Below are 25118 nucleotides of genomic sequence, written 5' to 3'. Positions count from 1 at the left end.
CTGACGCTGCAGCCATTCTTCGTGGCATTGGGAAATGGGGAATGCAATGCAGTAGCATGAATGTGCCAGAGGACTCTCGGTGCTTTATTATTGGATTAATTTGCTAGTATGAGGTGCTGCTAACATTGAGGTTTGCAAGTATATCTGATTCTGTTCAATATTCCCCATTTAGTCGTTTGAAACAGCAGAGATGTTATTTCTTTCTTACTGTGCGTTTTCCATGATATTGTGCTTCACTGTGCTATGTTGTCATCCGTGTCATTTATCCACTCATGTGGTGCTGATCCTCCTGTGTTGTGAATGTGACCCCACGGTCCTGTTTAAGTGTGAATTATTTCTGCAATTTAATTAATGCCATCTCTCAAATCCTCTGCTAATGGAGTTGCTTGAGGAGGAGGGGCATTCAGACCAGATTGGGTGATTGTGGTGTTTACCTTTCCACCTTAAAATCTCAGGTGCTGCTAATTCAGTTTTCCTATTTTGCAGGTGTTCTCCCCTGTCACCACTTACCAAATAGAGATAGGTGTGGGAACAATAAATTCAAGTTATTAGTCAACCAAAAAAGAGGTGGCCTGCAGCAGCCCCCTAGCACTCAATAGTGTATGTAAAACAAAGTAAAGCTTTTCACTTTCATTCTGGAAGATTTGTGCATTTATGTTCCCCTTCCACAAACTCATCACTTATCTCATGGTTCACTTGGGTTTATTTTAATTTGATTTAACCTCGGAGCCCTCTACTACTACTTATCACAATTTCATTATGAATATTTGGGTAATTTGAGCTTAAATCTTGGACATGCTTAACTTACATTGAGGACTGTTTGACACAAGTGATGGTATGCTAAAAACATTTTGCTGGAAGTCATGTACGTTTCCAATGCAGAACTCCCCTGGCTCTCCTAGACAAGGAGCACTCTAGCAGAGCAGTGACTCAGAGTCCCGAGACCAACAGACCCAGCAACCTTTCTACTTCAATGCAAGTTTTGTGTGTCACCAAACTGTATTTTTCCAGTGTCTGGAACTTGTTATTGCTTCCTTGATTGGACAGCATCCGCTCCTTTGTGTGTGCACTGTGGTCTGTCCATGCACAGAGTCTTTATGACTTGAAACTCACTTAGAAAAGCATTGTGCCTACTGATAGTATTAAAGTGCAAGTCAGCTGTGTGAATCACGTGATTGAGAAGAAAATGTTGTGTTCCTGAATGGTAGGCACCCAAGGCTTTGATCTCTTTTTGCACAAGAGCAAATCTTTTTCTGGGTGAATGCCAGTGAGACTGGAGTCCATGCGCTCTGCCTTACCTTTGTCAAGACCAGTCCTATCAAAGTCAGTGTTTTTTGTTCCTGTTGTCATCTTTTTAAACAGACACAGTGATTTCAAGCATAAACTTTTGCTGTGGCAAATGCCAAGGATCCTTTGTCAAAGTGTTTTCCTTTTTGCTGCTGCCATGCTAACCCTTGCCGTGCAGCCACGTGAAAGTATCTTGTTCCTTGGGATATGCCCACACAGGAGGATGGTGTGGTGGTAGCAAGGTCAGATGTGCTCAGGTCAGTTTAACTGGGGGTAAGGATAGGACACGGCTGTGCTTCCCTTCTCTGTTCTCTGGAGATGTACCTCCATCAGGGCAGGCTGAGTGACTTGGAGTGAAATTATACTGAATTAATCTTTGTTGTTTAGATTTGGGTTCATGGCAGAAGTTTGGTATGCAGTAAAAACAAATCACAGACTACCCAGTAATATACACAAAGCACTTGCTGATCAGTGTGAAAGGAAAGCAAGGACCTTCTTTTTATGGAGTGCTTTTTTAAGCATTCTTTGGACACTTTTAAACAGATTGACATAAGCTGTCCTAAGTGGGTTTAATCCTTCCTAATGAAACTGATAACTTAATTATAAGGATATTGAAACAGACTGTCCTGCAAATACTTAGCTGATAGGGAAGTATTCTCAGAATTATTTCCCTGCCCTTTGCAGCTGTCACCATTTTAGTCCAGAAGATGGTCTGATTTGCTTGTTTTTTGTCATGCTGTGTCTCTATTCTGGAGGCTGGATGGGGCCCTGGGCTGCCTGGTCTGTAGTGCCAGATCTGGAGGTTGGTGGCCCTGCCTATGGCAGGGGGGTTGGAATTTGATGGTCCTTGGGGGCCCTTCCAACTCAAGCCATTCTGTGATCCAATTATATTGGAAAACCAAGTGCTTTACATAATAGGCATGTGGCATAGAGCAAAACAGGCATTTAGGCCTTTATTTCTGTAGAATTCTCTTCTCCTGTGACTAACAGATTTTTCCACTTAATGCAGAAGAAGAGGGATCATAATTACATTTGAGGGATGGACAACTTCTTCAAGTTTCACAAATATTCTCTCCTTTTTTCCCTGTTTTTTTTTTTTTTGTTTGTTTGTTTTTTTAATGATGAAGATGCTGTGCATCCTCAGTTCCTTTCTTCTGATAATTCCTTTTCACATTCTCCACCATACAAGTTTCACCAAATTTACACCAATTCCTCAGGAGCCTTATGGCATTCCTTAGGTTTGTTGGTTGGAGGTAAAGATCAGTTGTCAGAGTCATTTTGAAGTAAATTTTTAATTTTCTGGGCTTCAAGCCCTCTAAATGCAGAGCTGTGTTAGTTTGGTGCCTGTCACTGTGGGTCTGTTACCATCCTTGATGTATCATTAGAAGAACTGCTCATGTGTTCATAATGTGGCAAATTGTTGCATTATGTAATCTTTGTTTCTAAGAACATGGATTTGGAGAAACAGCATTTACTGAAAATATTTGATGTTTGTAATCCTAATTTTTTTTTTTTTTGCTTTGCAATGCCAGAGGTGTTAAGTGCATTCTGTTAAATGCTCCTGTGCTGCTGCTTCAGGCATCTCTTGAAAAGTTTAATTTCCCTTTATGACGTGTTCAGCTAACACTAATTCATCACTCGAGTAAAGCAAATTTCTCTTTAATATCTTGTTAATTAGTACATCTACTTCTTAGTGAGCTGCCATACTTTGCATTCTACTCATCCTCAGATAATCATACTCTTACAGGAAAGCATGAAATGTATAAATGTTTTGGGAAGCAAGCCCAAAAATGTAGATGTTTAAATTTTTAAGTTAGTTTATTTTCTTGTATGAATACCAATCTCATAAAAACTATGATGATTCCTGACATCATCTGCTTTCTGTACTCCTTTAAAGCTCAGTTCTGCAAGATGTCTCTCTTTTTTTTTCCTGCAACTAAAGCTGTTTTTCACTGTGGGGTTTTCTCAGTTTGAGACATGCTAAGAAATAAGAATTCTGAATTGCAAACGTTCATGTTTTCTTTGCAGAGTTTCTGAAGATGTCAGCAGATCTACCGTTAAATATTAATATCAAGGAGCCCCGATGGGATCAAAGCACTTTCATTGGGCGAGCCACTCACTTCTTCACTGTAACAGACCCCCGAAATATTTTGTTATCTGATGCCCAGCTGGAAAGCGCAAGAAAAATCGTGCATGATTACAGGTATGACAGCCACTTTTAGTGCTGGCCCAAAAAGTCATGACAGTGACAAGAATATCACTGTTATAGGTTTAAAAGGAAATATTTAAGACCCTGTGTTTATTGCACCACTCTTCTGTCTTGTTTCAGAGCTTGAAACGCTGTCAGATTACTAATGAATGGGGGAATTGTCATCTGAGAACTATTTAGCATTTGAAAATGTGGGAGTGTCTAGTTCTGAAAATAGTCAATAGAACAACAGTTTAAAATAGGCTTTCAAATGTATTTTTGGGGCAGTAAATCAACTAGTAAATCAAGCTAAATTTCCAGAGTTTCATGCTTAGTGGTTTTAGCTGTCCATTCCAGCTCAGATGCAGCACTGGCTTGAGTCAACAGAACTTTGATGCTGGTTGTCAACTCAGCCTACACAACCACTGCTGGGAGTTTTAATTCTTCTTGTTTCACCAATTTGTTTAATAGTTGAAGACAAGCTGACTATAAGGCTAGATTAAATTAGCTTCCTCTGATGCTAAGTTTTTTCACTGGAAGTTGCAGCATTTTATGTTTATAACAGCTGTGCTTTTTGCTGTTGTCTTCTTTTGTTGGTTTCAATTTGTTCCAAGACAAGGTATTGTAGCACCTGGATTGACTGAAAATGAACTGTGGAGAGCAAAGTATATCTATGATTCAGCCTTTCATCCAGACACTGGTGAAAAGATGGTCTTGATTGGCCGAATGTCAGCTCAGGTACCCATGAACATGACTATCACAGGTTGTATGATGACCTTTTATAGGTAAGTAGTGGCAGTGTAACACATGAAACATTTCCCTACAAATTAGATAAGTGAAAGTCAGTGTTACTGTCAAAAGAGCATTTTAGAAGATGTATAATAAATATTCTAAAATATAAAATTTTACTTCCTTTTCTTTTTTCTCTCTGTGTTCCCTCATACCCTCACTGACTATTGGTTTCCTCTGGAAGCAGCTGTGATATATGCTCTTGGATGCTTCACCTAATCCATATATCCCACTTTTCCTTCTTATAATGTCTCAGAGATTTATTAGAACAATTAGGGGCACAGTAACTTTTTGAAGACTGAGAAAGTAAACCCTGCCTCTAAAATGCATTTCTCAGTCACTTACGGAGTTTCCGAAGGAAGGGAGTGAGCTGCAGAGGACTAAATCTGGAAAAGTACTGTAGATCTTGTAGAGTTTCATTCTTTTCCTCTGTATGTTTTTGTAGAGAGGTTTGCTACAATGCTTTTGCTGTTATTATAAACCTTTGTCCCAGGTGAACTGTTATTCATTTCCAATGCCTTTTAAAACCGATTCTTAGAAGTAACTTGCACTTCCATTATTAAGACAGTATCTCCTTGACCGAACTGCTTTATTCAGGTATCCAAGGACTGTATGATTACTGCTTGCAGAGGCTTTTTTTGATTTACCAACATTGTTCTGCTGTTGACTCAACTCTGTTTTTAACAATATTAATAGTTGTTTCTTTTTTTCAAGAACGACACCAGCAGTGGTTTTCTGGCAGTGGATTAACCAGTCCTTCAATGCTATAGTAAATTACACAAACAGGAGCGGTGATGCCCCAATTACAGTCAGGTCAGACACTGAACAGATGCTTCTGATATGTTCACAGGTTCTCTCTCGTAGACTGGAGTATGATTGGTCTTTGAGATGGTAGATAAGTTTGTTCATCTGCATTTATCATCAGTTTGGTATTGTGTAGTGGAAATGCTCAGTCATGGCCTGAAGCAGTGATTGAGCACCTGGTGGGAAGGCAGGGCCAACCCAGGGGAGCTCAGGTGCATGCAATGCACCCTTTCCCAGACCTCATTTAAGGGTTGGCAGTGGAGGTGAGGGCATCTCTTGCTGGAGATCCCTGCCTACCTGAGGTCTTCCAAAGGTAAGCAGCTCATTTCCTTCATTTCTGCATCTGTGGCTGCTGTGTTTGGGCTTGTTCTCATTTGCTGTAGCTGAAGACTTTGTCACCCTGCTATTATCACCCCATTATAGTATTACAGTATGTATAGTCAAGAAGCTTGAGAGTGATGAATGTGACCTTCTTTTTTGCCCTTAAAGATAAAATCTAGGGTCTTAATCAGTTCTGAGGCTCTCTTTCTTGTAGGTGTCTGGCAGAAGGCAGTGGATTAGAGGACATACAGACTGGCTGGTTGGGTTGGATTTGGGTGTTTGCAGCATAGCTGGTCTACACAGATGGGCTTTGGTACTTTTGATTTCAAATGCTATTGTGAGTTTGACCTTAGAAATCCTTCAAAGTGCTCTTTCAGACATAAGAGAAAATGCCATACCTGAGTGCACAATCACTGGAGCCTGGCTCACAGTTAAAATGTCACTTGCTTGTTGTTTTTACTGATAGTGGAAGAAAAAGGGTTGAGTTGTGGTTTCATGTGACCATTCCATCCTTAGCCCTTTCTGTGTTGCTGCAACAAGATATGCTTTAACTTTTGTAGGTGGAAGGAACTTAATGCATGTGTGAAAGTTGTTTTTGAAAGTGGCATGGATATAATTGTGATGCATGTACAAACATTGTTATTTTTGTTTTAGCCAGCTGGGAACAGCCTATGTTTCTGCTACCACAGGTGCTGTTGCGACAGCTTTAGGACTTAATGCACTAACAAAGGTATTGCTGATACTTTTTCCATTCTTATTCAGATGTTGGTGTTCTATGAAATGGCTCACTTCCCCTCCTCTGGCTCTGTCATGCTGTGCACAGCTCCCTCATGGAGTTGTAATTACCCTTGGCAGCTCCCTTCTTGATTTCCCAATCTTACTTTTGCCCCATATAGATGATTTTATATATATATTTGTTTTTAATGCCCTATCCTTGCTGTTTTCATTCACAATATGTATCCCATGAAGGTGCCTTTTTTGCTATTTCTTTCAAGGTTTCAAAGTATCTAGCAGCACTTGAAAGTTAATTGCAGTGGATGTAATTACAGTGACGTAGACCTGATACACAGTTGTGCAGCTTGCCTGGTTTTTAATGTACAGCATTACTTCTGGAAACATGGGAGTCTACGCTGGACTGGCTGAAGAGTGTGTGAAGAGCTGCTTCTCTTAAATATGGAAAACTCAAATTCTTCAAACAAATATGCAGCATGTTTATTTAAAAAAAAAAAAAAACTATTTTATATCCCTCAGTTTATGCTTTGATATATTGGGCATGGTGCAGCACTGACACCTTATTTGAGAGATACTATTCTAGGCAGAGTAACTCGGATCATACGAGACGCTGACTAGATAAATGGCTTCATGCAGTGAGTGTCCTTAGGTGCAAAGCAGCTGTTAGAAATGCTGCTGGCTGTAACCTTGCTGTTGAAGATATTGAAGTTAAAGTCTATTTAGTGTTGCCATCAAGCTGATAGGTGTGCTCAGAAGCTGGCATTTGTCTGCAATGATGCAACTGAATTCAGGTGGTTTTTGCCTGTCTCCATGACTTAAGTCTTACTTGTGTCTCTTTTGCCTCTGCCTTACCAGGGATTTTTTCACTGAACTTTAAATTAAAGGAAATCTCATCTGTCATTAACGAGTGAAGCATTTTGATGTGACCTTTGGAAAAAATAATTATGTAATTCTTCTTTTCCTGCTTTTCACAGCATGTCTCACCTCTTATAGGACGGTTTGTTCCTTTTGCTGCTGTTGCTGCTGCTAACTGCATTAATATTCCACTAATGAGACAAAGGTAGGGAAAGACAAAAAAAATTGCTCATTCTAAAAGAAAGGATGTTATTGAGTTCTTAGATCAGCAAGGTGCTGAAAAAAGGACATTATATTATCTTTAGCTTGTTTCAGAACCTTGCAAAAGCCTTGGGCATGGTCTTGTTTTAATTGTTTGACTGTGACACGTGTAAATAGAACGTTCTCATTCTCTTCAGATAAATACCTATTTAGTTCTTCAGCCTTGAATCTCAACAGTGAAGTACCTGTCCTTTAAGACTTGATCACGTGGGCCCTTTCGATACAAGCTGCGCTTTGGAAAAGTGTAATCATTTCAGAGGTGGTGCTTCAAATCCCACATACAGGAGTTAGATATGTTATAGTCAGAGTTCTGTTTGATCTTCTGAGGCTACCAAAAACATGCACTTTCTCAGTAACAAAGTTTCACATGTATTCTAACTTGGCAAGAAGTAAGAATAGAAATGAGGGAGGGAAAAACCATCCTCTTAGAAACACAAGGTTATGAGCAAAAAAGGGAATATTTTCATATTTATGTTCATGGTGAAGTCGAATCTATGGTAGTATTTTTTTTTTTTTTCCTATAAATGATGGGAAGAAGAACTAAGGCAGTCATCAGAGTATTTGCCCTTCTGTCTGCTTCTCGCTTTCTGAAAGGTTTTTCCCCTGTATGTGAGCTTTGCTCAAGTGCAGAATTGTGTTAAAGCTTTGATAGACAATTGTGCAGATACAGAAATGAAGTTTGCTTTGTGCATTCTGGTATGCTTCCAAATATGTTCTTGGTGGTTGAAATGAAAACCCAGGCTAGAATGCCAGAGAATTGTGTTGTAGTTCAATGAAACTAATCTGCTTTTATTCCCTATGTTGTAAGTAGGAAAGGACAGACTACTTTAAGAGCAGTCCAGGAAATTCTATTCATTCTGATTTTTCTTGAAGAACCCTCTGTCTTCTGTGTATTACAGAAACAACAGGTCTCAGAATACATGAGGCCAGGCTCAGATGTCAGACTGATATGACAAATATTCAGTTTACTTTTAGCATATTTTGCCCCAAATCTTTCTTTGCTTTTTGAAATTTTTGCTCCAAACGTGAATAATAAAATAATTCTTCCAATCAAAAGTTTTAAAGAGGAGAAACGTGACCAGCAAAAGCAGATAAATGCATGTCAGTCTCTGTTGTATTATTTTTATTCAACAGGGAACTCAAGTTTGGAATCCCCATCACAGATGAGAATGGAAACAGACTGGGTGAATCAACAAAAGCAGCTCAGCAGGCAATTACTCAGGTGGTTATATCAAGGATCCTCATGGCTGCTCCTGGCATGGGTAAGAATAAGTTCAGTCATATACAGCTCCTGATTATAAGTTCCTACTGTGACAGAGAGCTGAAGTTCTATGGAAGTGATTTTCTTAGAGGCCCAATTATCTTACAGTTATGCACATAGTATTTACGTTTGTTGAAGTTAAAGTCTGCATCTCTTACTGAAAAACATCCACAGCATGTTACACTGATGTGCAACAGAACAGTGCAGAAATCATGCAGTTAGCAAAGGAATCATTGCAAATCCTGCTCGAGTGGAACTGGTTTACTGAAGGTATGAGCCAAGTCACTGAGCTCAGGTTAATTACCTTTACCTGTGAAATTTACCTTTACCTGTGAAATTAGACGTTCCACTTACTGGAGGAGTCTACTTATGTCAATAGAAATCTAGTATCTCTTAATGGCAGTATGAAATGAAAGCTCAGTTAATGACAGACAGCTGTGAAAACTGAATTCCAGTGTTAGTTCATCTATACAGAAGATCAAATCCATGTGCCTTTATCTCCGAGGTTGATGCATTATCTTTTTTCTCATTTGCAGCAATTCCTCCCTTCATAATGAACACACTGGAAAAGAGAGCCTTTTTAAAGGTTAGTCTGAGATAAACTGTGTACATGTATTTCACATGCTAAGTTAATATTTTCATGTATTTAAAATACTTTAAGTCTTGGTATTCTCCTCCGGAGCACTCCTGGAGGACATTGTTGTAGAGTGCACTTTACAGGAGCTGCTTTCTTTGTCTTTCACAAATAGAGGTATCTTAGTTCTTTTAATCTTAAAGGACATGAAGAAATTACTTATTTTGTTATTCTGGTGGTTATGCACAAAATGCAGAGTTCTTTCTAGTGAAGGCACTTTCCTCTTACCAGGACTTGGAATACAGCTTATCTGAAAAATAGTAAAAGCTTGTGTAATTCTTCCCCCCCAAATATCTTGGAAGGAAGTTTGCTTTGCTGCCGTGGTAGCAGTTTGAGTTTGGAAATAATAGTGATGATAAAAATGCCTTTTTCAAATGATCTTTTAAAACAATCTGGGTGTGTGAGCATGGGGTAGATGTGGGATGTGTGTGTGCCATCAAAGATGATGTTTTCACTGAATTCTATTGCTGCTCCAGTGGTGTGAAGTCAAATCTGGTACTGCAAATGTATAAACTAACCAGCATGGTACTGTGTGTGCATAAGATGGTAAAGAACAATAATGAAATTAATTATATAGTTGCTTAGATCTGGACAAATAATTTTTAAATGAGGAGATGCAGCCAGGACCAGTCCTCAGCAGTAAAGGGAATTCTGTCTTTGACTGCTGATGTCACTGATTTACTTGCTTGCATAGCTCCAGACAAACTCTCTGCCTGGGAAACATGCTGGGCAAGCTGGGAGTGATAGCCTAAGTGGATCTGCTTCCTTCCTGTTAGGTCAGAGTTTCCAAATCCTACATTGGAAAAGCGCTTTGGGCAGCAGCTGGGAGGGAGAGCAGAGGAAATTGCCCATTTCTATTGGTTTGTCTATGATGAAACTTCCTAAAATATTGCATTAAAATACTTAAAATGATTTCTTCACACTTCTTGTGTGTGGTTGGATAACCTGGTTACATGCATCATTTAAAGTGCTTGTGCATTAGTAGATAAATGGGGTATTAGGAAAACATCCTAGGTGTCTCCCAATTGCAAAAAAAAAAAAGTTTTGTTTTCCTGAAGAGATTTCTGCTGCTTTTTTTTTTTTCCCCCTGCTCCTGTTAACAGAAAACACTGTTGCTCAGAATAAAAAGTAGGAAATGTGGTGTTTGAATCTTAGAGTTACAGTCTTTGTTGCTTTTATCTCGTTCAAGAAGTGAAACTGCAGTGCATCCAAATACACTGACTTGTTTGCAGTGTAAGGAGCCCTGCAGTGATTGGGCTCCATAGGTGTTGACCCTCTGTTGGCAAAATAACTTTAAGTGGCTTGTGATACTGCTGTGTCCTTGAGAATGCATTATTTGAACATTATTAACACAAATGCCATCAAGTCAACTGGAAACATGTGACATTTGTGAAGATGTTGAGAAAATTCTCAGGGTTTGAAGACAAATATCTGTTGTTGTTTGTGTGGTGTCACATAAGAGTGTTGTGAATTTTTCAGATCAGCAAAAATGAGTGATTTCTTCAGTGACTGTTCAGTGGTCTTTGGTACCATCATGACCATTCATGCTCACCTGTTCCTCCCCCACAGCCTCAAAGACTGAGCAGAGGCGAAACACTGCTCTACAGGTCATCAGTGGTAACACTTGGTAGAGATTAGTATTAAAGCCTTTAAGGAATGAGCTGCATTTCTAACAAGCAGCTTCTGCCTGTTCTCTCGAGGTTTCGGAAGCACCATCCCATTTGCAGTATTCCAACACCATCCACACAAGCTTTACTAACTCATTTTTCTTAGTCTTTGCTTTGCACATCATCAGCACTCTTGGAAAAAACTTCTTGTAAGCTTGCCAAAGCCTATTAAAGCAACATGCAGGGCCAGGAAAGTCAAAAGGCTGTTAAATGATGAGGAACATACAGCAATGCTCTCCAGTAAGGTAGAGGTGATTACTGCTGGTCTCAGTGATGGCAGTGGGTCATCCTTTGATCTTTAAAATAAGATGTAGGGTCTGTAGTATTATTCATTTCCATTTTCTGACGTGGTTTTGCATTTCAGTTATAGCACTAATATAGCTTACAGTATTCCCAAAAATTATTGCTAGAAAATGATTTAAAAATGTTTTTAAAATACAAACATGTACTTGCTGGTTAAAGAAATCCTAATTCTTGACCAGAAAACTCCTAAAAATTTGGTTTTACATACACACTCCTTTTGCCTTTGATTTCTGCAGTTGCTTTAACTGCATTTTGAGGAATTAAGCAATGCAGTGACTCTCGATGATGAGGCTGTATGCTGCACTTATTGACTAGCTCCATGTGGAACCAAATCATTGCTACATTTGCTGCAGCAAAAGGACCCATAAGCAACCTTGCTCTAAGGGACAGGGTTTACAGATTTGTTTAGTCTCAGATAACCTTTCCCCATGGGAAATAAAACATTTATCTCATAAAAATGTCTGAAAATCCCAAGGGAAACTGAAGCTTTAATTGATTTTGCCACTCTCACATCTTTGGGGACTGTTTCTCTCTGGTTCTGCATACTGTATTGACTTCAGAAACTTCAAGTCTCTTAGTCTGTAACTAAAATACATATTCAGAGCTCTTAGAAAACTAGAACAGCCTTTTTTTCTTTTAAATATCATTCTTGAATGTCTTACACCATAGCTCATTCCATGCTTTCCTTCTTTAGCTGTTGTTTCATGTAGTGATGCTCCTTCAGAACAGTCATAGCTACCCTGAGAGAGCTGACACCGTTGGAGATCTCACAGTAGAAGCAGCAGAAAAAACTGATTTTTCTTTTTGGCTTTTGTTTGCTTGCTCCATTTCTCCATTTTGTTTGCTATCATTTCTCTACTTTCTCTTTGCACTAACTGCCAAAGATGCCTTGCAGTCATCTGGAATTTAAATCCTAATTCATCTGAAATTGCCTCCTTCCCTGTTTAAATACATCTTCTAACAGAATAAATTCTTTTGCTGTCTTGTACTTCTCTGTTTTCTCTTTATAAGGATGTGCAGCCTGCATTTGAGACTGGCTTTATTATTTTAAATCGTTCTCTAGGCAGCCGTTGACCTTCTAGTATCAGTGTTTCACCTTATTTTTACCTTACCATTGTTCTTAATTAGTGCCATCTGGAAAAACTCTTGAAAAAGAAAAGCTATAATTCAGATCAGGCACCTTGGCAAAATGTGTTCCAGCAAATGAAATGGGTGTCAGTACTGTCTGTGTTCATAGGCTTTTTTTCACAATAATGACCAGCTCAGGTGAAAGCTTGAAACCAAAATCAGGACGCCCTTAAAGTCTCTTTGGTTATAGAAGTGTTTGGGGCATTTCTTTATTTCTTTCACACATCTTGCAGTGCAGTTCTCAGCATCCCTCTCCTTTAATTCTCCCTGTATGAAGGAGCCAGTTACCTTACCGAGTTTTTGTGTTCCCAACTAAAGGTAGAATGATGACTTCAATCTTCCCCTGTCAGCCTGGAGTCTCTTGCCATTGGAACTCTCCCACTATATAAAATTTAAAGTATTTTGAGTAGTTCATTTCAAGTGAGAGTCAAAGGTTTATTTAGTGCGTTGTCAGAACAATGGAGCACAGCTGAATTCAGTCTTTACCCTTCTTACTGTTGCTTTTTCTTTTACTACCTATTGTTGCAGTTTATTGCTGAATTGTGAAGTTCTTTCTGCATTCGTTTCTGGATTACAGATTAACACCAGAAAGAAGGAAAAAAAGAGGATCAGTGTATTCTACATCATTTCCTCTTTCTCTCAGACTCTGGAGAAAGCTTCGTACCCAGGCTTGCTTACCACTGCTTAGACCTTACTTAGCACCAGCTTTATCACACTGAGCTTTCTAAATTTCATCCTTCTATCTCACCTGTCAGATGCTGCCTGTCTTTTGTTCGCTGGTTTCCCCTGTAACTTCTACATCTTGAATAATGCCCCTTGCAGGAGAACATCTCCATTGTTGAGAACATCACCCACCATAACACATTCTTACTCATTAGCTCATTTGTTTAAAAATCAGCTTCTTATCATAGCATTTGTGGCATACATTCTGCTTATTAAAGACAGTATTTAATTTTACAGTATGATTTTACAGTAACAAAACAAAACGTAGAAACTGTATTTGAAGAGATTTGGTTTTATTCCATTAGCAATTTCAACTAGAATTCTAACCTGGGCTAGGGGAGGGATTTCTTGAACCATTCAAAGACCTACAAGAAAACTGTGTCCTTTCTTGGTTTACATGCAAGAGTAAAAACACTAAAGGGTATGCTATTAAAAAAAAGGTCTGCATTATGGGGTGCTTTCTCAGCTTTGTCCCCAGTCCCTCTATTTTTTTTCCTTAACAAGAGATGAACACTTGCAGAACATGGCTGTATGAGGCTGGGTGCTTAACAGTTAAATTCCCACGCATCATATCGTAACGTATCATAAGACAGGAGGAAGGGCAATCAGTTCCTTGATAATTCCCTCATTTTTGGTCGGCAGGTGCAATGGGTTGTTGCCCACAAGGCAGAGTGGCAGTTGTGAGTTAAAGCCAGTTGATGGTGTGGAGGAGAGAGCGACAGCCAAACTCCCTGTGCCCTCAGGTCTGCCAGCACGTTCCACCAGCGCCACTCGACTTGCTAGCTACTGTGGGCTTAAATGACTCACAGAGGTTCAGGTCAGGATCAGTTCAAAAGTAAAACAGTTGGTCACCTACTGTAGTTTCTAAGGGATGCTCAGAATAAGTGTAAGCTGATATCACTGAGAGCTTTCTTGCTAGTTGAAAGAGGTTGGGATAAGGCTTTCAAGCCATAGCTCAAGGTTAAGGTATGCTGGTAATCGTTTTCCTTTTGTCATGTAAAACAGACTTTTAGGTGCAGGTTGTCCCTTCCAGTGCAAGTTTCCAAGGTGGGAAGAGGAATAAAAGATAGCATACTCAGTGTTATATTTTACTTTCAACAGAGATTTCCATGGATGAGTGCTCCTATTCAAGTTGGATTAGTCGGATTCTGGTGAGTGCCTTCTTTGGATTGTCTGCTATTTTGAGGGCATAACTTCAGGGGTTGTTTTTTGAGGAAAGTAGCATTTGCATTTTGTATAAAGATTAGAAAAAAACACCTATGTATGTTGAAGCAATACAGATAAGCTTCAGAAATGACATTCCTCCACTGTTTGGAGAAATTAAGACTACAGCTCTTCATTTCTACATCTGTGGCTGATAATACCATAGAAAAGGAAGCAGTTAAAGAAGTGGACAAAAAAAAAGCAGGGGGTAAGGAAGAGGAAAGGAAGCGACAGGAAATGCGTAAACAACCTGATTTTTAAAGAGATACTTCAGCTGCTACCTCCATAACCAATAAACTAAGTAAACTAATACTGAACTTGAGTTCTTGAAACATCTGGTTAATGGAAGGTTGCAGTTGCTGTTGTTTAGCACCTCATTGCACGAACACCAGTGCAAAGCACTGCAGGGACATCAGATGAATGGGTATTGCTTATGCATTTAATACACAAAGGATTTCAGCAGTATAATGCAGTGAGAAATGAAGTTGTTTTTCATTGAACCTTATCTCACCATCCTACCAAAACAAAAACAAAAGAGCTGTGTGCTTACACTGTAAAATTTCAATTTTTTTTAGCACCCTCAACATTGTAAACCTGTTTTTGTCTTCTCTAGCCTTGTGTTTGCAACTCCTCTGTGTTGTGCACTGTTTCCTCAAAAAAGGTACGTATTCCTGTTACGTTATTCTTTCTTTAATGTGACATTCAACACATGCAAGATACTGCAAAGAGACACAAGTTGTCGTTGCCTCCCAGAGCATACAGTCTCAATATTCATATAGCATGATAAACATGAGAATATTCAGAAAGGTAGCGATGAGTAACATTGTTATTAATGCAGTCTACATGACCTGTTAATGTCCACTGAGGTTATGGCTTCATTAAGAATGGTCAGATCCCACTTCATTTTTAGCTAGAAACTGGTTATAGAGAACAGCACTTGACTGGGTGTGCTTAGTTGCAACTTAAGGGATTTTTTTTTCCCCCATCAGTACAAACTCCTCAGTATGAAAACCTGTCAAAAAAACCTCACAGCTGAGATAAGAATAAGATCTGGCTGAGTTACCTCCAACTGAAGTTAACTCAAATTGCAGTATGTAGTACAAACAGGGTCTTATGTATTCAACTCACTTATTGCTCATTATTTAGTGATTGTCAGAACTACAAGTTGACAAGCTGCCAAATGTAGCTTAAAAGATGCAAGCTGGAGCTGAATTGGTTAAAATAAGAAGCAATTGAAGTAGCTTTTGACTTCCAAAAAAAACCAAAACACCTAATTCTCACCTGATTTAATTGAATAGCACAAAGCAGTTTTGGCTGTCTTCACGCCTGGCATAGAAAAGGATTGTGCTAAAATCTACCCAGAGACAGCTAGCAAACCAGCTAGCACCAAACTCAGAGCACCCCTCTACCACAGTAGCTCGATTCTAACTGGTGCTCTCAACTTCACAGAAAGATTAGATCTCAGACTGCTTTAGAAAATTGCAGCTGTTTATGTGATCTGGCAGCTGAATTCACTTTTGTGTGTGATGACTCAGAAATAAACGTTAACAAAATAAAATCAGACAGTAAAACAGGCAGAAGACATTGATTATGAAGTACACCCTAATGAAGAGAAGCTTCTAATGACAGAACAACCTTAAGCAACTCCTTTGCTTCCTACCTTCATGATAGTAGGAGCTCAGCTGTTCCTGTAAGGTATGGAACATCTCTAACACCTCTTAAATGGGGGAGTCCTTTGCTTATAGGTGGAGCATGATTCCTTTATGAGGAGTTCTCAATTCTTCTTTATAAACTTTCAGAACCCAGGAATTTTAAAGAGATTCAGTCTTATTTTAGAATCAAGTGCTTGTTGTATATAACCATTTTACTTGTTTCTTTTGCTCAGTTCTATGTCTGTAACACGCTTGGAGCCAGACTTACAAGCAAAGATCCAGGAGAACAGCCCTGAACTAGAACGTGTATACTTTAATAAAGGATTATAATTCAAGGAAGGGAGAATATCTTACAAGGAGATCTTGTGAACTTATTTTTATGTACCAACGCAGTTGAAGAGAACTCATTTTAGCTGGTCCTTCTGTTAAACCACGCTCTGCTCATCTGCACTGTTTGATATTTAAAAATCTTTCCTTGCTGTAGTGTTTAAATTACAGAAGGTCATTTTGTCCACTTTGGTATCAATTAAAACTTTTAACCATACATATGCAGAAATGTTTACATAAGCTCTCAAGCAGCTACAATAATAAACAAGCACACAAAGAAGAAGAGAAGCTATGATACTGGATGTGCCACCTGTTCCAGTAATGGGGAGGCAGGGATGCCTTTCCAAGAAGTCATAGAGCAACTGAGCGGAGTTGCCACCCCCTGGTAGCAGCAGGACGGGGAGCTGAACGTGTCAGAAGGTTGTGCAGGAAGGGCTTTTTGCCAGGAGGTTGGTTAGGTTGTAGGTTTTCCCTGTTGGCACAGAACCGTTTCTTTAGAGTAGACATGGGAGGAGCCTGGAGCTTCTGTACAGTGTGATACTGTTCAGCAATGCAAGCTGCTTTCTTCCGCAGATCCAGTTTTACCAGCATCATGTTGTTCTGCAGTTCTGCCAGAGTTTGGTCCTGAAAAATGGAAAGCAGTATGTGTAGAAATGCAATAATGCAACTCCTTGGTTATTATAAATTGAAGACGCTGCTGAACTTCACTAACCAGCATGCTAAGTAAGGCCATACAGAAAAAGCTCCTGTCACCACTATAGCAGTTCAGTAACAAAAGGGAAACAGTTATGCTAAGGGAAAAACAGAATCCATCCTGCTGTAAGCATGCTGCCATAGCAACTGTGATGGAGCACAGTGGAGAAAGGAATGGGAACTCTGAATTCTGCTGTAAGTGCAAGCTGTCAGGTGGCTGAACAGAAACAGTTGGGTCTCCTTTGGAGAGTTCAGTATGCAGTATGACTCAGACACTGAGAAGATTTAACAGTATAGCTCCCTTGAAGTAACAGGTATTTACACGTCTAGAGAATAAGACATTTATAGACCTAGATCCTTGTAGCTGCAACTATCTGCTGCTTATGTCAAAGTACATATATACCACACTGCAACAAGAGACAACACATTACCTGTCTAGCCAGGATGTCATCACACGTACAAAGGGCTTCTCGAAGTTTCCCTGCACCTGTACTGTGGCAGCATGCCCTCTCTGCAGACTGAAGAGATTCCCCAAGTTTTTGTAATTCTGAGCGCAGCAATCTCACATTCTGCAGGAGAGATTTAAAGCAAGCTGTTGTATTAACACTGTTCTAGAAACAAGGCTGCTCTGAGACAATCCAGACATGCAGCACTGAGGGAGATCTGAGTGAGGTACAGTGGGATCAGTAACACCAGCATCCTCCACATCTGTGCTCAAGGTTTGCTTTCAGAATGCTGTCAACCATTTAAAGACTTGAAAATAGCAGCTCCAAATACATTTTAACTGGCAAGGATTTTGCTATGCAAGTTTCTAACAGAGATAGAGTTACCTTCTGTCCATCCTCCAGTTTCTTGTCTACATCCACAGTAATGGGTTTGGCAGAGGGAGGTGGCTCCAGTAATCTCTGGTACTTGCGCAGCTCTAAGGACAGACAGAAATGAGTGAGCAGGAGCTCATTCACAGAACATTAGGTTTTTCTTAAAGTCTGGACTGCTCTTGAAACAGACAAACTGAGAAGAGCTCAGGCTTCCAGGCTTCCGGTTTACACAAGTGAACTTTAGATTTTGAACTAGGAGATAAGCCTGCCTTACCTGCTGATGTTGTATTCAACTCCATTTGACACTGCTCCAGTTTGGCCTTAGTATCTGTCAGCTCCTGCTGCAGAGCACACGAGGCAGCCACTCGCTTTGATCGACGCAAGCCTTGCTCTGAGTCCCTTTGCTTAGCATCCAGTTTTTGTTTTGCCTCTTGCAGAGCAGCTTGGAGCTCTTCAATCTTCTCATCACGCTCCTTGAAGCAAGTTCGTTCAAAAATTAAACAGCTTTCTTAATACAGCCTTTGTTACCTCAGATTTTCAGGGCCTTTTTCCCCACAAGACACTCTCCATCATACATTCACACATTGGATTCAGCATTTAATGCACTTTAACTGAAGATATGAAACCACTTCTTGAGAATCTAAACTATTTCTCCAGCCTCTCTACAACACATGTTAATTTGCATCTTCAGAGAGGGCCAGTCTCATATGATGAGAACTACAGACAGGCCTGCACCCTTCACAACTACAGTTAAGAGAAATTCAGAGCACTAGTGTTAATTTGAAGATTGCAAGACAAGCCACTAGCAAAAATAATAAAGGGACAAAGGATTATGTTGGACTAATAAAGGAATAAAAATGATCACACATTAATTCCCAGATTAAGGGTTGAAAAAATCTGGAAGTCCAACTAACTACAGAATAGTCAAGAAATGAAAATTAACAAGAATTGTGGATGAAGTTATCATGTATTAACACAGCACAAAAAAACACCCAAAATATTTATTTTCAGTCTGTGTAACATCATCTTCCCGGACTTAAGTACCCCCAAGTCCCTGCCACCTTCCCGATGTCATTCCATCCCTCTGAACAAACCTGGATTTCTTCCTGGTAATAGTCAGTCAGTGACTCCTTCAGGTTATTCAGTTTATCTTCATACAGTTCCTCCAGCAGTTCCTTCTGGGCATCAATGTGTTGGCTACAATGAGAACAAACAACTGTCTGCATCTGGGTCTGATAGTCCTTGGCACCACAGCACACCCTGCACACAGGGAGATGGATCAGCCTCAGCTGTACCTCCACCACTGCTCCTTCTGCTGCATGCCCTCCAGCATCTCATTGCAGATCTCTGTACGGAGGCGTATTTCTAGCTGTAGCTTCTCCTGCCTCTCTTGCACCAGCAGTTCTCGCGCAGCTTCCACTGCACGCAACAAGTCCTGCAAGACACAAACTCCCTTGCTCACACTGCATAGCAGAATTAAGACCTGGAGAAAACAAACTAGCTGATCCTGTATCTGTAAAGCTGGGGTAATCTAGGTTTAGGATGTTTTTCCAAGTGACTGCAACCAAGTTGGTAGGTTTGTTCCCAATTCCCTCCCTGTGAGATGGTTTAAACACCACTCTAACTGAAGCTATCTCCATAAGCAGCTTGCTATACTGCACTGACAAAGGCTGCACGTGCATTTGCTACACTGATACATTACAACTCAGATCTTTGTATTTCTTCCACCCCACTCTTTCAGCTATTCCAGCTGCCCACTTTGAGTATCCAGAAAGTCTGATTATTTTTCATCAGTTTAGCCAACTGTTTTACTAATTCTCTGATCAAGATTTCCCTTATAGAGAAGAGATTACAGATCTGCACCTGAGCTCTTACTGTCCTTGTTCCACAAATGGACAAATGCTTTTAACCACGTGCTTCAGATTTTGAATGACTGTGGATGGAATACCTTCCATAGATTCTCAATTTACAGTGTTCTAGGATCACATCTTTGAGGTTTTCTGTCATCTTTTGCACTGAGTTCCAGGAGTCACCTTCCAGATTAATGTTTCGTCATCTTCTTGCTTTTCTATCAATAAAAGTTTAAAATAAATCACAACCCACCTCTCTCTCATAAACAGAGACATCCACTTCATCTTCACTGTCTTCTGTTTTCACTTCTTCCTTCTCTGTAGCCTCTGAACCCTGGCTGGTTCGCCTGCTGTGTTCTTTGATAATTGATTGTATGGATGGAAGTCCCAGCTTTGCGGGAGGGGCCTGAACAAGCTGAAGGGGAAAAAACTATCATTACTGGTCCACAAAGCCTGGAGGCTACATAGCCTTTAAACACAGCACTTCTCTGTATGCTGTCAAACTTCTGACTTCAGTAGAGTTTGAAATTACCGTGGAGTTAACAATCCACTGCATAACAGAGGGAAGAAGTGCCTGCCCTCTGGTAGGAAAGGACCCATTCCCATAGGAGGAGGAATCCTGAGCATGTCAGAGTGCTATTAAGTGTTACTTACCTGGCTGGCAATGGCTGAGAACTTGGCTACATACAGAGTTTCATCATATGTAGATGCACACTGATTAATGTTAACAATCATACAAGAGCGCCCACGTCCAGTGAAGAAACCCTGGAACACACGGGTTAGCTTGCTGTCCCGGAAGGGAACCACAATCTGCTTCAGTCTGTGGGGAGAGACAACAGTAAGTCCATGGGAAAAGACAGCCTCCCCACACCCTCCCCTCTGAAGCTCCAGATACCCACTTGGATTGCTGCTTCTGACGGAGGGCAGTGATGCAGCGACCCAGTGTATGGAGGGAAGTATTGATGTTGTTTGCTTCCTTCATTCGATCCCCACTTTTCTGGTCTTTGCAGCGCTCTGATCCCGCAAGGTCACACAGGGATAGCCTGAAAAAATGGAGATGTTATCATCTGACCCACCGTATTTGTGCTGTTCTCACCAGGTTTAAATTCAGACACCACGCAATCACTTTCCCCTGCTCACTCTCCCAGCTTCCTCAGGAAGACAAAGAAAGCTCCTTTGGGATAAATTAGGCAGGTCTTTCTGTCTAGCAGCAGCTCAAGTGTAAGGATTAAACGAGATAAGAACATGAGCTTGGTGTCACATTCAGAGATCCTCAAGACCACTTCCCAGGCACTGGGCCAACTCATGTCCAGATAACCATGCCTGAAAAACAGGCAGCAGCCTCAGTTAAATCAGCCCTGCAAGGGCAGTTACTCATGTTTACTTTTAAAGAGCTTAATCTCAAGTCATATTTTGCTGTTCTCCTCAACGAAACTCTCCCTACTGTCAGTTCCAGGCCTGAAGAGAGGAAAGATTCACTCCTTTTAAGTGCTTCCCACAAGATCTCCCTTAAGATACTTCCCAGATCCACAGTAACAGTTTAAGAAAGTCCAGAGAATACCCACAAATCCTAGAAAGCATGGAACTTACTCACTGATTTTGGGAACAATTTCACTGCCACCTCCTTGCAAATGCAGAATCCGAATGGAGAAGATACTGTGACTGTAAAAGAAGCATGCAGGCATTTAAAAAGAAAAAAAATGAAATGTAACATTTAAAAGCTTCTCAGAACTGTATATCTAAGAAATGCTCCCTCCCCTCCCGCTCCAGACCTGCGACTGGAATTCTGGTTCATGTGGGTGCTGGCAAAACTCTGGTTTTTCCGACCCAGTTTCAGGAGCTTCCAGGCCTCATCAGCATCACAGACATTGATCCAGTTTAGATCTGGAAAAGCAGGCATGCATTGGGCACGGCAGTTAAAAAACCATAGCATTTCCCTGACCTTAATAAGCTTCACATCCTCTTTATCCAGGCATCAGAAACTTCTGAAGGGCCAGAGGACATTGTGCTTCCCAGCATATCACTACTAGGCCACCCACTCTGTCCTCAAGTCTCTCTCCCTCAGGTGTGATCCACCTGGAGGCCCACTATGAACATCTCTCAGGTAATACCTTTCACATAGGGGTTGCCAGTCTGGTCTTCACAGAGCCGCAGCGTCTGCCTCTTGCGGTTCTGGCCAGGGAGGGCTGGTTCTAACAAGTCATAGATTAACTCATTGTAAATCTCAAAGAAGGAGACCCAGATGGAGAACTGCACATCTCCTGTGCTGCTGAGTGAAATACGATCCAAGTCAGCCCAACGAGGGCCAAGTTCTGGGGAGGAAAAAAAGAAGAAATCATGACTGCAGTCTTCCAAAGGTCAGATCTGAGTTGTTCAGGAAAAAACTGAAGTGTCCTTCTTCAGAAAGAACACCATCCCAGACACAAGCTATTCTACATATCCCCTGCTGTTTGGACAAATGCAATTACCTATGCCCAATCACGCAGTATTCAATTCCCTGTAACAGTATCTTTATGCACAAGGACTTCCTATATACTTGGTCTCAACTCAAGAAGCACAAGACATTTCAGAAAAAGTCTGACGTGTTTTAAGCCTTGTTACTCCCTGCTTCTGGATACCTACTCAGCTAGTAGTTCCTCCATTTGACAATCTGGGTACAAGTGGTCAGTGTGATATCTCAGTGCAGCCCCTTGCTTTCCAGCAACCCCTCACTGCATGGCAGTCACCTGCTCAATAACCATATGTTCAGATTTTGATGAGACAAGTGTACAGAGTTCTTCAGCTGAGAGGCTGTAATGATATGATGGGAGGGAAAGTACCACAATAATAGCAGTGTAGCAAAGTCTTCAGCTGCTACAAATGAGAACAAGCCCAAACACAGCAGCCACAGATGCAGAAATGAAGGAGAAGAGCTGCCTGCCTTTGGAAGGCCTCAGAGTAGGCAGGGATCTCCAGCAAGAGATGCCCTCATCTCCACTGCCAACCCTTAAATGAGGTCTGGGAAAGGGTCTGTCCTGGCTCCGTCCCTTTCTGTCACTCAGGCACATTGGGCTCCCCTGGGCTGGCCCTGCCTTCCCAGCAGGTGCTCAATCACTGCTTCAGGCCATGACTCAGCAAGTCTGCTACAGGAGCCATCATCTTTCAAAGGGAAAAATCCAGACTGTAACACCTTGGCTTCTTTACTGAACAGCACAGCATCTAGATAGCTATTGCCCCTTCTTCCTCTGTTCCTCCAATAAGCAGGAGGTACAAATTAGGTTTCCAGTCATACCTTCTGTCTGGCTGATTTCTGAATGGCTGGTAAATTGGCTGGATGATGAGAGGCCAGCAACTCCACTGTCAAAGCTGCCACTGATGGCGCCCTGAAGCTGAGATTCAGCACTGCAACTCCTTTTCAGTGGTGTTAACAGCTCCTCCTAAAAAGGAAGCAAGAAAAGCCACGACCAGGTGGTCTGACATTATTCACTCCCTAGGACACCTCCTGGAAGCAAAATACTTACTTCCCACAGGCCCCCCCGCAGCATGCTCTGCTTCTTGGTCTCTTCCTGCCGAACCTGCCTGCTGTCCAGCCAGATCACCTCATTGCACAGTGAAGGCTTCAGGTCCATGGCTTGGTACAGGCGGTCCCCCACACTATTGAAGATAACAGCTAAGGAACGAGGCAGAATTCCACCATCTTTGATGCTGCCTGAAGAAAGAGCAGGAAGCTATAGATTCAACAGAAATGTAGTAGCACACATTCACGTGTCTGCTCCCATTCACATTCATACTCCCATTACCCTGAATGGTGTGAGTCTTCCCTGAATTGGTGTTGCCATAAGTGTAAACCAGCCAGTTCTGCCCATTCAGTACATCCTTTACCACCTGTTTCATTGTTTCATCAAAAAACAGTTTCTGCCCCACATCTGGTCCAAAGATCTGCAACAAAAAAAAAACCACAGAAAATGGTCTCGTGTAGGAAAGATCTGCTTTTAGACTGCAGCTGATTTTTCAAACAATACTTCTTAGTCCTTAATGGAGCCCTCCATCCTCCACCACCACAAAACTACCAGTAATTTCAGTCCAAGAGCCCTATAAAAACAGACTGTTCACTTGCTTAGTCCAGTAACATACAATATTACTACAGCCTTTAGCATGCTTAGATCTTTATTAACAAAATAAGAGTTTGGCATTTGCTACTCAAGCTTGCAGAATCTACTTGAAAATATATATGTAAATAAGGAAAACTTCAGAAATGAGTAGAGAATAGTACAAGAGAATACAGTTCACACAGAGTACTGGTATTACTAATAATAAGGCAGCTTTTTAAGTTGTATTACTGGCTTAAGCTCAAAGCCCTCTTAATTGGGTTAATTGTGGTTGTCTGTCCAGTTACATACCTGAGTGAAAGAGAACCTATGTGCTGCTTGTCCCACTCCACGTTCTGTGCTCCGCATGGTGAAGGAGTCTTTGGGGGCTTTTAGAAGAAGAGTCTCTGAATTCTCAATGCAGACACAACCCTGAAAGAGAAAATAAAATCCCATCACTGCAGTGGCTTACAAGAGGTTATGACATAACAGCAAAGGAAAATTGGTTCTCCCAGTAAGAACACAGACAACTGCTTTATTAAGGATCTCACCTGGTCTTCCCCTTTTTCCAGCTCTGTGGGTTTCAGGGGTCGAACTCTCAGATACACCTTCAGTTTTCCATTAACATCTTCAGCAATAGCCTGCAAAATTTGCACAAGTTAAACACAGCAGCCAGAGCAGCAATGCACAGCTATCTGCCAGGCCCAGAACACCAATAGGAATCAATGCTTGGAAGACACACAACTCCCTGAAGACTTGCTCAGTAATTAACAAACACTCCAGTGCTTCCAAGGTTCCCAAAAACACCAGAACATCTTTTCATACATTTCCACATACACCAGAACACTTCTTGGGTTTATGTAGTGAACCAGAACAAGAACCCAAAGCCGTGACACCAAACCCCAGAACTGAGCACCACGTTAAGGAGCACCCATTAATTGTGCCCTTCATCAGTAGGCTGCTGGTAACAGGAGCTGCTCTACACAAAGCAGTCTCTTCTTAAGATCCCTGCTGACAATGGTGCAGGGCAACCATTTTGTGCTGCATGCAGGACGCAGCACTGCTCCAACCTCACCTGCTGGGAGCCCTCGAGATTGGGGGAGATAGCAGAGAACTCGGACAGGAGATCCTTGCGCACGTCAGCTCCAAACCCCGTCGCTGTGGATTCCAAAACGGGGGAGGCCGCAGCAGCACCGTCATCATCAGAGAACAGCCCCGGGGAGGCGAGCGCTTGTTCCATGGCGTCCCACAGGGCTGCTGAAGAAAAAGCGGCACAGGGCGATGTCAGAGCAGCGGCCCAGCCGGCCCGCCCGCTTCCCACAAGCGCATACCCCCGTCCCGCATCACGCACACACGACCCTGCAGACGGGTCCTCCCCACACACCGACGCAGGCCGCTACACGGGGCTCCGCCACCCGCCGTTCCCCAGCCCTCGGTCGCACGAGAAGCGCCGCTCACCGGACGAGCACCACTCTCACCTCGCGGCCGCTGCTGTTGGGGTTTCAAACCTCGCCGCCCGCTCGCTAAGCCAATGGCAGCCCGTGGCGGCGCGCTA

At 41.5% G+C, this 25118-nt stretch overlaps 2 protein-coding genes across 11 annotated transcripts in view; one reads left to right on the top strand and one right to left on the bottom strand.

Moving 5' to 3' along the window:
• SFXN1 (sideroflexin 1) overlaps positions 1–16164 on the top strand; it is a 20155-nt gene extending 3991 nt beyond the window's left edge. For 3 of the 5 annotated variants that reach the window (XM_052685099.1, XM_052685103.1, XM_052685101.1), the window contains exons 2-11: positions 3316–3490; positions 4090–4260; positions 4979–5077; positions 6044–6119; positions 7096–7181; positions 8372–8499; positions 9035–9084; positions 14055–14104; positions 14770–14817; positions 16042–16164. In XM_052685099.1, coding sequence (XP_052541059.1) covers positions 3327–3490; positions 4090–4260; positions 4979–5077; positions 6044–6119; positions 7096–7181; positions 8372–8499; positions 9035–9084; positions 14055–14104; positions 14770–14817; positions 16042–16138 — 969 coding nt within the window. In that variant the 5' untranslated portion in view covers positions 3316–3326 and the 3' untranslated portion in view covers positions 16139–16164. The other 2 variants (XM_052685100.1, XM_052685102.1) reach the window with 2 other exon arrangements.
• KIF20A (kinesin family member 20A) lies at positions 14831–25095 on the bottom strand. Of its 6 annotated transcripts, none has more exons than XM_052685007.1 (19): positions 25042–25095; positions 24639–24820; positions 24115–24204; positions 23876–23995; positions 23276–23414; positions 22997–23184; positions 22768–22912; positions 21608–21808; positions 21269–21380; positions 21087–21158; positions 20396–20539; positions 20151–20316; positions 19750–19911; positions 18942–19081; positions 18741–18843; positions 17921–18119; positions 17659–17750; positions 17260–17397; positions 14831–16759 (listed from the first exon to the last, which is right to left on the bottom strand). In XM_052685007.1, the coding sequence occupies exons 2-19, from the start codon at positions 24801–24803 to the stop codon at positions 16487–16489; spliced, it is 2649 nt and encodes an 882-aa protein (XP_052540967.1). In that variant the 5' UTR covers positions 24804–24820; positions 25042–25095; the 3' UTR covers positions 14831–16486. The 6 variants fall into 6 exon arrangements, with proteins under 6 accessions (XP_052540967.1, XP_052540966.1, XP_052540965.1 ...); XM_052685006.1 differs by having other exon boundaries at positions 24948–25047; XM_052685005.1 differs by lacking the exon at positions 25042–25095 and adding an exon at positions 25022–25040.
• Positions 25096–25118: the final 23 nt, after the last annotated feature.

This window comes from Tympanuchus pallidicinctus, unplaced genomic scaffold (assembly GCF_026119805.1).
Source record: "Tympanuchus pallidicinctus isolate F22 unplaced genomic scaffold, pur_lepc_1.0 scaffold21, whole genome shotgun sequence".
NCBI lineage: Eukaryota > Metazoa > Chordata > Aves > Galliformes > Phasianidae > Tympanuchus > Tympanuchus pallidicinctus.
Note: the sequence above shows the minus strand (reverse complement) of the source record. Positions and strands in the feature narration are given on the sequence as shown.